The sequence below is a fragment of the Coptis chinensis genome, chromosome 7 (genome assembly GCF_015680905.1).
Source record: "Coptis chinensis isolate HL-2020 chromosome 7, ASM1568090v1, whole genome shotgun sequence".
Taxonomy (NCBI): Eukaryota; Viridiplantae; Streptophyta; class Magnoliopsida; order Ranunculales; family Ranunculaceae; genus Coptis; species Coptis chinensis.
This window is the reverse complement of record NC_141462.1, coordinates 94,353,538-94,369,337: the sequence shown is the minus strand read 5'-3', so window position 1 is coordinate 94,369,337 and position 15,800 is coordinate 94,353,538. Positions and strand designations below refer to the sequence as shown.

General features: G+C 36.2%; 1 protein-coding gene, 1 non-coding gene and 1 pseudogene across 3 annotated transcripts; 2 read left to right on the top strand and 1 right to left on the bottom strand.

The window, feature by feature from the left end:
• Positions 1-5,918: 5,918 nt before the first annotated feature.
• Positions 5,919-12,696, top strand: LOC147490146 (ferrochelatase-2, chloroplastic-like; annotated as a pseudogene). The gene is made up of 9 exons (XR_015202570.1): positions 5,919-6,200; positions 6,510-6,635; positions 6,738-6,852; positions 7,048-7,119; positions 10,036-10,139; positions 10,251-10,377; positions 10,449-10,601; positions 11,206-11,306; positions 12,172-12,696. The product of XR_015202570.1 is annotated as a ferrochelatase-2, chloroplastic-like (transcript).
• Positions 12,697-13,244: 548 nt separating this feature from the next.
• Positions 13,245-13,315, bottom strand: TRNAG-CCC (transfer RNA glycine (anticodon CCC)). Its single transcript has one exon. It is a non-coding gene; the product is annotated as a tRNA-Gly (tRNA).
• Positions 13,316-13,926: 611 nt separating this feature from the next.
• Positions 13,927-15,503, top strand: LOC147490144 (uncharacterized). Its single transcript, XM_086573156.1, has 3 exons — positions 13,927-14,124; positions 14,218-14,288; positions 14,471-15,503. Exons 1-3 carry the CDS (start codon positions 14,085-14,087, stop codon positions 15,050-15,052), a joined length of 693 nt encoding a protein of 230 aa, XP_086429282.1. The 5' UTR covers positions 13,927-14,084; the 3' UTR covers positions 15,053-15,503.
• Positions 15,504-15,800: the final 297 nt, after the last annotated feature.

The following is a 15,800-nucleotide window of genomic DNA, read 5'->3' as shown; positions in this document are numbered from 1 at the left end:
ATATATAGGAAATTCGAGCGCTCATTTTCTCAGACTATATAAAGTTGAACAAGACAAACATCACATTCCCATAATTCATCAAATTAAAATTAAGAAGAACTAACCTGAATTAATTAAAACATCACATTCCCATAAGGAGAGACTTGCTGGTCGGGGTGTTCGACGATCGTGGTTTCTGCGTGTAGGCGAGCAGCTGGAGCCAAAAAACATGAGCGCCCCTTTCCGCTTCTTTCTACTTATTTCTCAAAGTAAAGCAAGCACCCTTTCTACAAACCTTTCGGGTTCAATTTTGCTATTGTTTATGGAACTGAACTGTTTCAATTGGATTGTTTATGGATTGTGTAACGCCCGTATTTAAAATACATAATTATTTATTAATTTATTTATTTATTTAAAATTTGCTGGATTGGATTTGGGATATGTGGGCCTGGTTTCTAGGCCCGAGTCTGTGTTGGGCTTGGGTTTTAAACCCAAGTATATAATCACATTGTTTTAGAGAATAGGGTTCTTAGAGAATAAAAAAATAATAAAAATGGAGGCAGAGATAAAAGCTGGATTGTTAGAGCGTGGAGCGCGACGATTCGGACAAGGAGAATTCGTCGAGCTTTTTATACAAGTGAGTAGTTAATTTTTCTACTTCACCGATATATAGAAACAGTTTTATTGTTCATTCTGTTTCGTCATGTCTCGTTATTATTAAACTGGTTATATATTAGTATATTGTTTTGGTTATTATTGAAATTGTCCGAACCGTTGGAAACTCGGAAGAAGTCGTCAATGGCGACGCGAGACAAAACAAACAGTGGTCCTGTATTCGATTTGGAACTGTTAGTATATTATTTGTAAGTGTTTGTAGATTATACTCTTGTTGTGTTGATTGAATTACGGATTGGGTGGTGCTGTTGAACTTTGATGAGGTCGTTAATGGAGGCGCCTCACTTTTTTTATGTTGTTGTTTTGGTGGGTTTAGGTTGTGGTTTAGTTGGTTTTTTTGATTTGGTGATAGTGGGGTGTATGGGGGCTGTTGGAGCTTGGAAGGAGTCGTTAATGGTGTCGACAGTTGTGAGCCTGGAGGTTCGGTTTGGGTGTTGATTACACTCCAAAGGTTTGGTTGTGAGGGGGTGTGTTTGAGTGGGTGAGGGCGGTCGAATAGGGGCTGTTGGAAGCTTGAAACAAGCGTTAATGGTGGTGGGAATTATTTCCAGATCTAGTTTGGTGAATTTTGGATTTAAGGATTTGAGGTTTTTGGCTTTGTTAAAGTTGTAGGGGTTGTTATGGGGATCAAAATTGGTTGGTTGAAATGGGTGGGCGATCGGAACTGGCGGTGGCCGAATTGGTGGTGGCTGATGGAGAAGATGACCGGCTGGGCTTGGGCTTTGGGCCAAAGCCTTTAGTTTTATTAGATGGGCCGGTTTATTTGGTTTAGTTTGGGCCCAGTTTAGGTTAAGTTGTTTGGGCTAAAAGTAATTGGTTTTGTCTTGGGCCTTAGTTGGTTTTTGGGCCCGATTTTAGTTTGTTTTGTTTTGGGTCAGTTCTATTAGTTTTCTTTGGGCCGGTTTCTAATTTATGTAGGCTGGTCCTTATGTCCCCGATTGGGTCAGGTGGTATAAATAAGCTGGTTTTAGACTTTTGGGGCCGGGTTCTAAGGTTTGGGCTTTGCTAGTTGGGTCCGAACCATGACTTAACCATTACCTTAGTCATGATCCCATGAACCATACACATTGACCTTAGTCATGAACCATGGCTATGACCCTGAACCTGCTGAACATGGAAACGACAGTTTGACTTTGACAATGACGTGTTGACTTTAACTTTGACCGTTGACTGTGGAATGTTGACTTTTCCAGTTTTTCACATATTTAAGTATATGGACAAATGTAGTTATAAAATATTGTCGGAAATTGTATAATTTTGGTTGTCTTTATCTAATTAAGATTTGACGTGGGTAGTGTGTAAAACCTATAATATTTTGGCATGTAACAAACAGGGAATTTTTATAAGACTTAGATATATAAGTTTTTATGATAATTAAATTATATACGGACTTAGATTCATGGACTTTAGATTTTTGGGGATTTGATTGTGGACTGTGGACTGCTTAATTGTGCTACGTTTTATGTTGTAAATTGTATGGATAAATCAAATGCTAAAATCTTTGTGGAAGCTTGTATAAATTTGGTTGTCATTATCTAAGAAAGATTTGACGTTGATATTGTGTATATTTTGACATGTGACAAGATAGAAACTTTTAGGAGATATAATATTCCTAAAACGCTACAAAAAAATGTTATGCGATATGTTTGCAATTGTGATATATATAATATGGGATATATATATATATATATATATATATATATATATATATATATATATATATATATATATAAATGCAATAGTTTTGGTGAAAAAAATGTATAGACACTCCATTATTTTATTTGTGAGATGCTAGTATAGTATTTGTGGATATTTCCCACGGGATTGTGGCGTAGTGCAATAATATATTGGCACGTGAAAGAATGAAAGTGGTTATGAAATATAATTGAGATATTTCTAAATATTGTGGCTTAGTGCAATAAGGTATTTGACCGCGCATTGATATAGTGGAATTATTATGAGTCATAAATGTATGACACCTGAATAAATTACGTAACGAAAATCCTAGAACCTAGCTACCACAACTCATGTGATTGGCCCTTCTGGCGTTTCAGTGAATTTGAATGGCCCTTCTGGCGTTTCAGTGAAGTTGAATGGCCCTTCTGGCGTAGCCGAATAGTGGCTTGATTATTCCGTTCGCAAAATTAGAACGAGATGCGCGATATTTTATGCCGTATAATCCTTCCCGTTCTCAGTCCAATGTAACCTTTTTTTTAGGAAGCGTTGCGACAAACGAGGTATTTTTTAATTGATATGAGACCAGAGACCTAATTATAATGCAGTACTCACATAATGGCTTTCGTGTGAGGGTTACCTGGTGTGCGGCATCCCATTTCGGGGTAGTTAATACGCGAAGTGATTCATTATGTGAGGGAGACATGTGGATGTACATGTTGTTGGGAAGCGATTGTGGTAGCCAGGAAACTAGGTAAAGACATAGATCTGACGTGATTTTAGGGACACGCAAAGAAAGCCTTAATTAATATAATTATGGTAATGTGTTGGTTAATGATGTATCTTTAGATAGATGATTGTATATGGTTTTGCAGAAGTGTGGGTCAAACTAATTACTTGGGCAGAGACGACCCACTCTGTAATTGAGCATGAAATACGGTAAGGATATAATCTGCATGGTTGGTTATTTGTTTAGTTAGAACCTAAAAGGCCTCGATGGAGGAACTACATGCCTTATTTATTATCGCATTATAGTTTGTTATGCGGTTAGTGGGAAGTTAAAGGTTTTAGTGGAGGAACTACCTGCCTTACTTATTGAACTTAAGGATGTTGTATTAGTCGTGGAAAGTTAAGGCGCCTCGGTGGAGGAACTAACTGCTGTATGGATTGTGTGTATATTTGGTATAAGTATATGTTGTATTTTAGAGCTACTCACACCATCATTTTTATAATGCTGACCCGATTTGCATGTTTGCTTATCGGGTTTGTTCATTAAATGAATATAGTTGATAAATCTTGATAGGTTTAGTGTTGAAGAAGATTGGTTGTTGCTTGTGGTTTGCGTTAGCGCCGCATTTCAAGATAGGCTTTGTTTTCCTTTGAGGTGATATAGATTTTCAGTTGAGATAAGATTATTTGCATTTTCATTTGTTAATTTTTGTAATGAAGAGGACTTTTGTTAATTTGAAATTTTTATTGGCTTTTAAATTATCTTCATATTTAAACTGTTTATGGGTTTTTGGGAGTTGAGAGTGCGTCACACCTCGAAGATCGAAGAGTCGGGAACAAATATTGTTTTTTTCGAATTCTGTCGAAATTCGGGGTGTGACAGATTGTTTATGGATTGTTTCAATTGGATCGGTCGAAGGTTCAATTGGATTTTTTCAATTTTGCGATTGGATTGCTTCAATTCGGATTTTGGATTTTTTTGGTTAGGGTTTCGCTATAATTTGTCGAAGGGTTTTGCGCGAGAGAGATGACTAAAGGAATAGGTTTTTCCGGTTTGCGATTTGGTGGGGGGGGTGTATTGGGCTTTGTTGTTTGGGCTTGGGTTGGGCTGGAGACTGCCCGATCTAATTTTAGTGGCGCCCAATACATCACCCTTTTGGTTTTGTTAAAGTTAAGGCTGAGTCCAATGGCTCCCTATCCCTTTAAAAGTAGAGCTAAAGTCAACAGATTTTACTCTTTATCATTAATTTTCTCTTTATATATACAAAGGATTTTACTCTCTATCTCTATTTTACTCTCTATATATAAAATAGAGATAGAGAGTAAAATCCTTTGTATATATAAAGAGAAAATTAATGATAGAGAGTAAAATATGTTGACTTTAGCTCTATTTTGTTGACTTTAGCTATATTTTATTGACTTTAGCTATATTTTATTGACTTTAACACTACTTTTAAAGGGATAGGGAGCCATTGGACTCGAACCCAACCCAACCCAAGGCCCAAACCCAAACTATTTCGTCGGGTCGAGAGTCGAGACTAAAAGCTAGTCTGTTCCGCGGTTGTGGAACCAACACGTCACGACAAAAAAAGAAGCCACCAAGCAAATTAATCAATTCTTCTACCTAATATACTTTTAAGAATTTAATATTAAACAAAAACCCTTACTAATCACTAAGATTACATTTCCTAATTTTTTAATTAATAATAATAAAAAAAGGGTGATTTTGGACACACCCATAAAAACACTTCCGTACCTCAACTTTAAAATAAATAAATAAAATTATTTAAGACATATTTAGATTCCTAAATTACTATTTTTTTTATTAGGTGTATTAAAGACAAAACAAGTCATTTATTAACTTATAGACCCGTGCATACGCACCGGCTCTTTTGAAAACATTTAGATTTTTTTTAAAAAAAATTGGGACTATCGTTTTAGTCATTAACCAGTTTTAATTTTCTAACAAATTGTTTTAAATAAAATACCATTTTTTTAATTGGGAGAGAGATTCTATTTTAATAGAAGAATAATTTCCGTTTTAATTAGATATGTTAGATTTTCTCTTTTCAATAGAGGAGGAATTCCCATTTTAATAGGAGAATGATTCCCGCTTTAATTAGAAGTGTTAGAATTATAATAATAAAAAAAATTCTCGTTTTTCAAATAGGAGAAAAATTCTCGTTTTAATAGGAGATGACGTGGAATTTTAATAGAGCTTGAAAAATACCCTTTGTGGGAGTTTTAATATTAAGATATAGATAGATATGACAAGGGTAACCAAAACATCAGTCGGGTCTTAAAAGTATGTAGGTCCGTGCATACGCACTTACTCTTTTGAAAACATTTAGATTTTTTTTAAAAAATTGGGACTACCATTTTAGTTGCTAGCCCGTTTTAATTTTCTAACAAATTGTTTTAAATAAAGTTTTAATTAAGTTTTAAAAACCTGTTTTTTCAATTGGGAGAGAGATCATGTTTTAATAGGAGAATAATTTCCGTTTTAATTAGATATGCTAGATTTTCTCTTTTTCAATAGGGGAGAAATTCTCATTTTAATAAGAGAATGATTTCCGTTTTAATTAGAAGTGTTATAATTTGTTTTAATAGGAGAAGAATTCCCGTTTTTCAAATAAGAGAAAAATTTCCGTTTTAATAGGAGATGACGTGGAATTATAATAGAGCTCGAAAAATACCCCTTGTGGGAGCTTTAATATTAAAATATAGATTTTTTTTTTTTTTTTTAAAAAAAATAAAAAATGTTAGTGAAATTCTTCTCCAATAATATACCTCGCTCTTTAACAATATTTCTCTCACCAATAAACATAATTACAAATCAACAACTAATTATTTTGAATTTTGAAATACAAGATTACAAAGCCGTATGTATGTTGCTGTTTTTTTTTATTATTTATTTATTAGAAATGCCCCAAATGAATTTGGGTATGACAAAAATAGTTATGAGGTATTGAGGTATGGGAGTGGTTTTATGGGTGTGTCCAAGATCACCCATTATAGTATTATACCATGAAAAAAGTGTATTATTCTTAAAATATACATTCAAACGGGGTCATGGCAGCAATGACCTATAATCTTGTTCATCATCACAACACAACCAATCTCTCTCCTCGTAAACCATTCTTGTAAGTAAGAATCCTTTCTTATTTAAACAACTTGGTGTGAAGTAAGATCATGAATGAACGTAACTTTTACTATTATAACCAACTGTTTTGTACGAATGACATGATTACATTTTTTTTTGATATATAGGTCATGTAATACAAAACAGTCATGAATATATGTTAAGGGTTTAAACATCTGAGCTGAAGGACGTAAACATGTTAATAAGCATGATGAGTCTGTTAATAGTTGAGCTTATTATTATGGTGGATCATATCATTATGGACTTATCCGTAGTAGAAATGGTGTTGGGAAAACATTTTGCAATACAGGAGTATTGGCATTTGATCAAACTGTATCGGAATGTCGTTCGGAAGTCACGCAAGAAAAGACTGGAGTGCTTCTTTTGAATCTCGAATGATGTTCAGCCGTTTCTGTTTAATTTATTTGCAGATCCAGTATGTCCCCTTTCTACCATTTATATGATATTGTTACTTAAGGATATGTAGTCATAGTAATGTCTTTTGACAGGATATTATACGACTTCCCATACTGTTTAGGTTTCTTCAGAGGCCATTGGCACAATTGATTTCAGTTCTTAGAGCTCCAAAAGGTAAAGAGGGGTATGCTTCCATAGGGGGTGGATCGCCTTTGCGGAAGATAACGGATGAGCAAGTAAGGGTGTAAGTTTAATTGTCATGAAATTGATTTCATTTGGTTGGGTTGTCCAATGCATTAAAAGTTTGAAACTCAATTCTTATTTGATAACAAGGGTGTAAGTTTAATGAAGAGTCAATATATCTTACTTATTTTGAATACTTGTTTGGCTTGTTTATGCAAACTGATAAAAGTCTGTAACATGTGTGCCAGGCACAGGCACTGAAAATGGCTTTAGAAGCAAAAGAATTGCATGACCCGTTTACCGAGGAAGCAGTTCAGCAGGTTAGTACTTAAATGTATTTTGAGGATTTACTAAATCTTTTTGATACGGTCTCTTTTGTCCACAACTTGACCAGAGCAGAGTTCTTTATTTATCGGTAGAACTTTTTTTTTTTTTTTGCTAAAGGGTAATTTTATAAATTGAAAAAGGGAAATACAAGTAAAACAAAAGTAACAGAGAAAGCAGAAAAGGTACATTAAGAATGCCTATGGCCTTAATCCATGGCTCTGCCACTAAATGAACCTATAGTAGGTACAATTTGAGTCTTCTAACTTTGATAAGAAATCAGGCCTGTGTGTCCACCATGCCTTGACACCTTTTCCCATTGAACAACCTCTGTTAGAGCATGAATCCACCTCAAAGTTCGATTCTCGCCAAGTGGAGGTGAGATTAATCCATTCTGTTTGTGTAAGAAGCTTCCTCCATGCACTCTTGAATCTCCAACTCATCGTGTTGCTCTGAAATGCTTGCACGGCAGCTTGGGAATCATATTCCACCCATATATTCCTCCACCCTAGTGCAACTGCTTTCTCTACTCCCTCGAGTATGGCTTGGCATTTAGCTATATATGATGTTGCAATTCCCATACCCCTTGCACCAATAGCACATATATTCCCATTACGGTCCCTAAGAGTAGTTCCCCAACCAGCAAGGCCTGGGTTACCTTTCGAGGCTCCATCTGTGTTTACTTTAATTGTTCCCAGTGGAGGTAATAACCAGTAGCATTCGATGATTTTTGGCGCCTTTTTATGCTTATGCTCCAACTGCATCTTTTGAAGCATTACTGAGTCTTGTCCCGAAGCGTCTGAGTGTCCAGTTGACCTTTTGTGAGCCATGCATACTCCTTTCTTGATGCTCCTGCGAGCGAGGTTGAGGTTGACTCCTTTCTGGTCATACATGACTTTATTTCTGTTCTTCCAAATAGCAACCAAGCAACATATGCTTGCTGCGGCCCACATGTCTTTAGTTAGGGAGCTTTTGTTAGCACAAGCACTGAGAATGTCTTCATGGCTTTGAATGTTCTTTTGTACTTGCAAATTTTCTCTGACGTAGTCCCAACACTCCCTAGCAAAACTACATTCATACAACACATGTTGTTGTGTCTCACATTGTTGCAAACAAACTGAACATCTTGACGCAAGCTTGAAGTTTATGCTTTGGAGCTTGTCATCAGTGTGCATAGCTCCTCTTAGAATCTTCCATCCAATGGCAGCAGTTCTGGGGTGTATCTTGGCGTTCCATAGAAAGGAAGTCCACTGTGGCTTCATTTCTTTCTCTCGTATAACTTCATGAGCAGATGCAGCTGTGATTTCTCCAGTTACTGTTGATTCCCAAATCGCCTCATCTTCCTTTCTAGAGTCAGGTTGCTGCAATTCTACGACATTGACTCCTAGTTGATTCAAAATGATTAACAGTGATGGAGGAAAACTCCACTGGCTCTCCCTTATGCAGTCACTCAATGTGGTGTTGCATTTCAACCAAATGCTTGCATCAATGGGTAGACTGTCCTTAATAGCTCCACTACTAAGCCAGTTGTCGCTCCACAAGTTAATTGATTTGCCATTACCAATAATCCAAGAAGTGTGTGGTTGTAGTTCTTCTAGCGCCCACCTGATTCCAGTCCAAACTGTGGAGTGCTTGCTTGTCGTCCATGAGCCAGATCTCTTCTTGTACTTCCCTTTCATAAAGGTTGCCCAATCGGTACGCTTCTTTAAGATGCTCCAGCTCATCTTCATAAGAAGTGATAGATTGATGTCTTTAAGCTTCCTTATACCCAGACCCCCATCTTCCTTTGGTTTGCATGTACTATCCCATGAGGTTGTAACTAGTTTTCGGCAAGATGGGTTTCCAGACCATATGAAATTTCTGATGATTGCTTCACATTCCTTTATGACAGATGTTGGCCACTTGTATATTGCCATATTGTGAACTGGCATACTAAAAAGGACATGTTGAGCTAGCAGAGTCCTTCCCTGAAAGGAAAGTAGTTTACCAGACCAGCTTGAAGCTTTTCCTCTAATCTTGTCAACCAGAGGAGCCAGAGAGTGTCTAGTAAGTCTTCCCGTTATCAATGGCACTCCCAGATATTTTTCTGGGGGTTGACCTTCCTGGATGCCTAAAAGCTCAACAATGGAGCTTTTCCTGTCATTTGCAATGTACTGGCTTAGAAAAAGCTTGCACTTGTCCCTATTAATGTATTGACCACCAGCAGCTTGATATCTGTCTAAAACCTCTACAACATTCTTTATATACTTCTTGTTAGCATTACAAAATAGAAAGATGTCATCAGCAAACATAAGATGAGTGGGACTGGAATAGCTAGGGTGTATGATCATCTTGCGAATCTTGTTGTTACTTGCTAGCCATTCTATACTTCTACTGAGACAATCTTTAGCAAAGGCGAAAAGGAGAGGTGAGGGAGGGTCTCCTTGCCTGAGCCCTCTTTCAGCTGTGAACTTATTTAACCTACACTGCTTAACACCCTCTCCCCACAATCACAAGATCCTCGTGTCCTTAAGTTTTACCAGCAGGGCATGGACACCTTTAACCATCAGTTGCGATTCTGTTAACGCTGTGGGGCTGACTTCCATAACCCTTTCGTCTTCGAGTTTTTACTTTTTAAGAATGCCCACTGATTTGCATCTAGTTTTCTGTGAATATAGTGACAAGTTCACAACAGTTTTACTTAAATATCTAGATGTGATTTGCAAAACATTCAACCTAAATAGTTTCATTCCGTCTGAATTGCACCTGCAGATACTCTTATTTTCTGTTTCTTTATTGATGAAATTGGAGCATGTTCACTGAGAATTCTATCAATCAATTTGGACAACCAAAGCTTGGATTACATAGTGTTATTGTTTCTCTCAGAATAGTAATGGTCAGTAGAGTTGATATATTTACATTTGAATCAACAGATTAAGAAGGATGGAATCACCAGACTCGTTGTGCTACCGCTTTATCCCCAATATTCTATATCTACTAGTGGATCAAGCATACGTCTCCTTCAAAGTATCTTTAGGTAGGGATCTGATAGTTTTGCTCCAGTTTGTGTCATCCATATTTCATATCTAGGAATATTTCACATCTACTTCATTTGGCCTACTTAACTGAATAATGTTTGATCTATCAGGGAAGACTCATATCTTTCAAGGTTACCTGTATCTATTATACAATCATGGTATCAACGTGAAGGTTATATTAAGTCGATGGCTGACTTGATCGAGAAAGAACTGCAGAGTTTCTCCAAACCTGATGAGGTAGGTTTGTATTAGTTCTAGTGTGTTCTGCTTCTGTGGACGAGCTACTAATCCTTATAGTAAAATTATAGGTGATGATATTCTTCAGTGCACATGGAGTACCAGTTACATATGTTGAGGATGCTGGAGATCCATATAGAGATCAAATGGAGGACTGCATCAGGTTGATCATGCAGGAGCTGAAAGCTAGAGGAACTGCCAATAACCATACTCTTGCTTATCAGGTTACTGGCATATCTAAGTTTTAACTCAACTTTTGATGATTTCTTTTGAAAGTATTTTATTTCATTTTTTCTCAGTGCAAACTAAAATGAATTTGGTTATTCATTTTTTACTTCCTTTCATTAAATCAAAGCTTTTTGGTTTGTTGGAAAGCGCAAGAATTTTTCTTTTTCTTTTCTCAATCATGCGAGGAACCTTTTTGCGTTTTTCTTTTTTCTTTGTTCTTTTTTTGCAGATTGAGCAAATAGCTTAAGCAAAATTCACTCTTGAGTCATACTTCTCAAAGAAACATTATTTCTCTTTGAGGACTTTAGTAACTAATCCAAATGATAGACAAGCTTTTATCAAATTTGTGAATGGAAAAACTATCCTTTAAGTAGCTAATTATTTTATCAATTATCAAGAAGTAAATTTTCTGAATAATAGATTTGTTGTAAAATACAGGATCCCAGTGCTTTTACTCAGATCTAAATGTTATAATCTACTCTTCTAACTAGGCAATCAACTTGTTGTGGTCTGGAAGCCATATACTGTGAGACCTTTATGAGTTTCTATTTCCGTTGTATAGTCTAGTAACTTATTTACCAAGGACTGCTGTTTTTTCAGAGTCGAGTTGGTCCTGTACAGTGGTTGAAGCCCTATACTGATGAGGTTCTTGTTGAGCTGGGACAGAATGGTGTGAAAAATCTCCTTGCAGTTCCCGTAAGGTATGTTTATATGCTTCTGGATAACATGAGAGTCGTTGGCGATCATTGTTAGTTCTAGTTAACATTAGCTGTTAGCACTGAATCGCATTCAGATACGATTTCATGCAGACTTCATCGGGTCCTTGCGCCATTAGGTGATAGTCAATAAATCTCATTAATTTTTTGTGTCATTTTGGGCTTTTAATTTTTTTATAGCACCTCTAGAGGGAGAAAGATCTGGTAATGAGATCATAGATCTAATAATTGAATCTCAAAAGAAGAAATGAATTGCTAACTGCATTTAAAGTGGTATATTGTAGCTATTGTCAAGATATAACTTTTTTTTTTTTATTGGCAAGCCTATTTTAAATGAGATCAGTAACTCTTTGATGCTGGCGGGGTTCGAGCCCCAGACCTCTGGTATCATCACCCAAAGGTTTTACCGACTTTGCTAGTTGGCACCCAAAGTCTGTCTGTTTTTTTTTCTCTAGTGTAGGCAAAAAAAAAAAAAAAACTCACAAAGATTTGTTTGCAACTAATTCTCATTTGGACTATATAACAAGTGTCAAGATATAACACTCGTTATATAGTCCAAATGAGAATTAGTTGCAAACAAATCTTTGTGAGTTTTTTGCCTACACTAACACCAGTGGTTTATAAAAGATTGTTTCTTCGTGTCGCATATCTCTAGTATCAGTTGATTAAAGAAACAATTTAATTTTATTCCTACTCTCTCTGAAATCTGAATCTGAATTGTTACCGTCGTCATTGCGTCTAAATTTTAAGTTTTGAGTTCCTATTGTTCATTTGTGAGAAAATGCTAAGTGATCTTGAAACTTCTTTTGGATTTGATTATGATATCTTTGATTGTGATTATAACTTCCAGCTTTATAAGCGAGCACATAGACTCTTGAAGAGATTGACATGGAATATAGAGAATTAGCTCTTGAATCAGGCATTGAGAACTGGGGCTGAGTGCCAGCATTGGGGTGCACCTCTTCTTTCATTTCTGATCTAGCGGATGCCGTGGTTGAAGTTCTGCCTCTTGCAACAGCCATTTCACCTGAAAATTCAACCAGGAAGAGCATGTCAGCAGAATCTGACACTGACATAGTGAGATACGTGTTGAAACTGTTTTTTGGTTCGATCTTGGCATTTGGCTTTCTTTTCTTTAAAAATAGGGTTTCTACATTTAAAAATTACTTGTAAGAATACAATCACAACGTTTTTTTCTTTAGATTTTAGGGTTATACTGATTTTATAGCGGGTTATCAGTAACAGTTACAGTGTAGGGTACTACGATAATAAGGTTGCCTTTGGGTTGTCAACTTCGGAGGATTTATTCCTTGAAGGTCTTGTTTTGTTCTTTTTGTAGTACTTTTGCAATACATTTTAAGGTTTACTAGACCAATAGCTATCTCATTAATTGGATATATATAGTGTTTCATTTCAAATCTAAAACAACTAGATTACCAAAAGCCAATTATATGGACCTGCTCGTTTTTGGCAAGATATAAGTGATTTGAAGGTCTTAAATTAGAAAGGTTAAGTAGGTTTCGTTAAGTAGATTCCTAAGATGCACAGTCGAACTTAAGACTTCAAAAACAAACGAATAAGTTTTGCAAATCAAACCTCTTAAAGTTCTGCATATATGTAGAAGCTACTTTTATGCATAGGGAAAAAAAAACTACTTTTATCCGATATCTATGAATAACTTATATGCATTAATGCACAACATTTATGATTGCTTATCCACGTTTATCATTATGTTTGATATTCTACCTGAACATTTGGATGGATCTTCAGGAACTTACAAAGTTTGGAACCTGAAGATTTTGAAGGAAACAATGTCTATAGTTGTTCGCAAACCAATCTTAGGGAACGGAAGAGGCACCTCAAATTCCTTCCGAGTGTGACAAATGAAAAAGTAAAACAAAGTTATACATCCTTCAAGGAAACTGCGCATCCAGGGAATCGAACCCTGGTCAGTACCGTGGGAGGGTACTATGATACCACTACACCAGATGCGCTACGTTGGCTCTTCCTTCTAAGAAACTATAATAACTAAAGCTTCAAACCAACTCAACTCAAAAGGCGCACGATGGTGCTATGAATTTGTGATACAACTGCACCAGAAGCGCTGTGCTGTACTGAGTGCGTGGCTTTGACCATGTTTAGCCCAAAAAATTACCACTAGTATGGAATTAATTTATCTGAAAAAATGTTGATTAACAGTGATTTTGTTATTGATTCACTGATCAGTGAATTGGGGCCACTTAGATGCATAATACTCATAATACTAGATTTTTTGGTGGATAATCTAGAGCTCCTTTTCGCTGAAGCTAAAATGATCCACAGAGAGGATGAGTAGTAATCTTAGGACCCTAAACATAAGGGTAGGTACGCTTTCAGGCATCAACCGGCCAGCTTGTTAGGGCAGGGTCATTGTCCATGGACACAAGATTGTACCATGTACTGATTATGCTTTAAAGGCAGCCCAGCCCCAAACCCTTATTCCTTCCACGTAAAGTAGTACTATGATTGTTTCCCATTGTAATTTCATACACAATAAAACTAATATTGTTTACTTTTGGTTGCACAAGAGTGCTTTGGTGCCTAAATGGAATTGCTATCTCAAATCAATGTTTCTAACTGTCTCTGTTTTCTAAACATCGTATACAATGTCTACTTCATCTAACCTGTTCAAAATAGACTGACAAACAATAGTCTTAATCCATTAGTTCATTTTAAAATATGTAGCATCACCGCAAAGGATGCAATGAAAGTGGACTTGAGGAAATGGGGGTGCAAGACAACTGGTTCAAAATGAATTTAATAGGTTTATAACTTTGGTTTGTCAAATTCTAGATTGCTACTTTTATTTTCTCAGTTCATATATTCATTTTCAATATTTGTCCTATGGATTTTGCAGATTTGACGAGGTCATGGTCTAGTGAGTCTCCTGATCGAATTCACAGCAACGTTATTTGTAGCGGTCATGAGGTAGTGAATCACATATTGCCATAATGTATATCATATCCTTTTCTTTTTACTTTTAAAGCTTTGTGTTCGTAATTCGTAGCTAGTTATATAGTAATGTTGCACTAGTGGAGGGAAAGTGTGCCAGACTAATGCCAATGAACAACTAACATATGGAGCCTAAAGAATCAAAATGTTGTAACCAGGGAATGATTAACTTGTCATCCAAAGAAGAACTGAAGATTCGTGGTGAGCTAGAAATTGAAATAGAAAGAGAATTGGAAGAAGAGATTAAAGATGGTATATCCCAACTCGCTCTTAGACTGCATCGACTTTATCAACATCAAAGGGAAAGGATTGCAGTAGAAAGCTCCACAAGCGGGTCGAGGGTAGGCACAAGGAATGCTGTATTTTCTGAGATGAACATCATTATCAGGATGGAAGGAGAGGCAAAGATTGAAATAAAGGAAATCAAGAAAGAAGTTGGCAAAAAGGCTCAAACAAATAAGTTCATATCCAAATATAAGCAAGGAAAGATAATCAAGGTTGGTAAGGAATTCGACTGGGTGAGGACCCCTCGTTCTGAAGGAAGACCTTCTCCTTCCACTGCTAAAATGAAAAACGAGACATCACAAAGTCATTGTAAGGTAAGGAAAAACTTTGCATCTAATTTGAATCAAGGACCACTTGGGGATGAGAAAAGGTGCTCCAATTCTTCGAGAAATCGTACAAAGAAAGAAAAATATAACGAGGACTTGAAGTTACTTGAACTGGGATGGCAAAGCTAAGTTCATGTCCATATCTTGTTGCAGTGTTGCACTCACGTAGCTACAGTAAGCGGCCTATACCGTAGTACCAATGTACCATTCCATTATGAAGTTTATTTGAGTTTGACTTGTGAAAGTTTATCTATATATACTAGCCTATTTGTACGTGTCTCTGCCACGTAAACAAAAAAAATGGCATGACCTGTAATATTTGGGTTTGGTAAGGGGCAAAATCGGAAAAAAAAATAATAGCGTGATGAATTTACTGTTGACACTCTCGTTTTCTTTAACAATCTCTGATTTTATTTTATTTTTCATTAATTTATAGACGTGAAACTACTATTTTACCCATGCAAAAAACAAAATAAAAAAATAAAACAAACAAATGGCATGAGCTGTAATATTCGTGTTTGGAAAGGGGCAAAATTAGAAAAAAAATTAATGGCGTGATGAATTTCACTGTTCCTCCCACCGTTTTCTTTAAAGAAGTTAGATACGGGCCGGATTGGTTGACAGCCGAAAATCTAACAGCAACTTTATAGCTGAAATTCAATGTTGGATCACCCAATCTAAATTAGAAATCAAAACCCAATCTAAATTAGAAATCATAGGCCCAAATATTGCCTTAACTAAATAGAACTAGCCATGCAGCCCGACCTGTGGTCGGGCCTGCTATTTTGTAGAACTATTATGTGGGTCTATTATTCAATTTATATTTAATTTTAACGGGCCGGTATTTTTTTTATTTTGGGCTTTAGGCCTTTGTCCA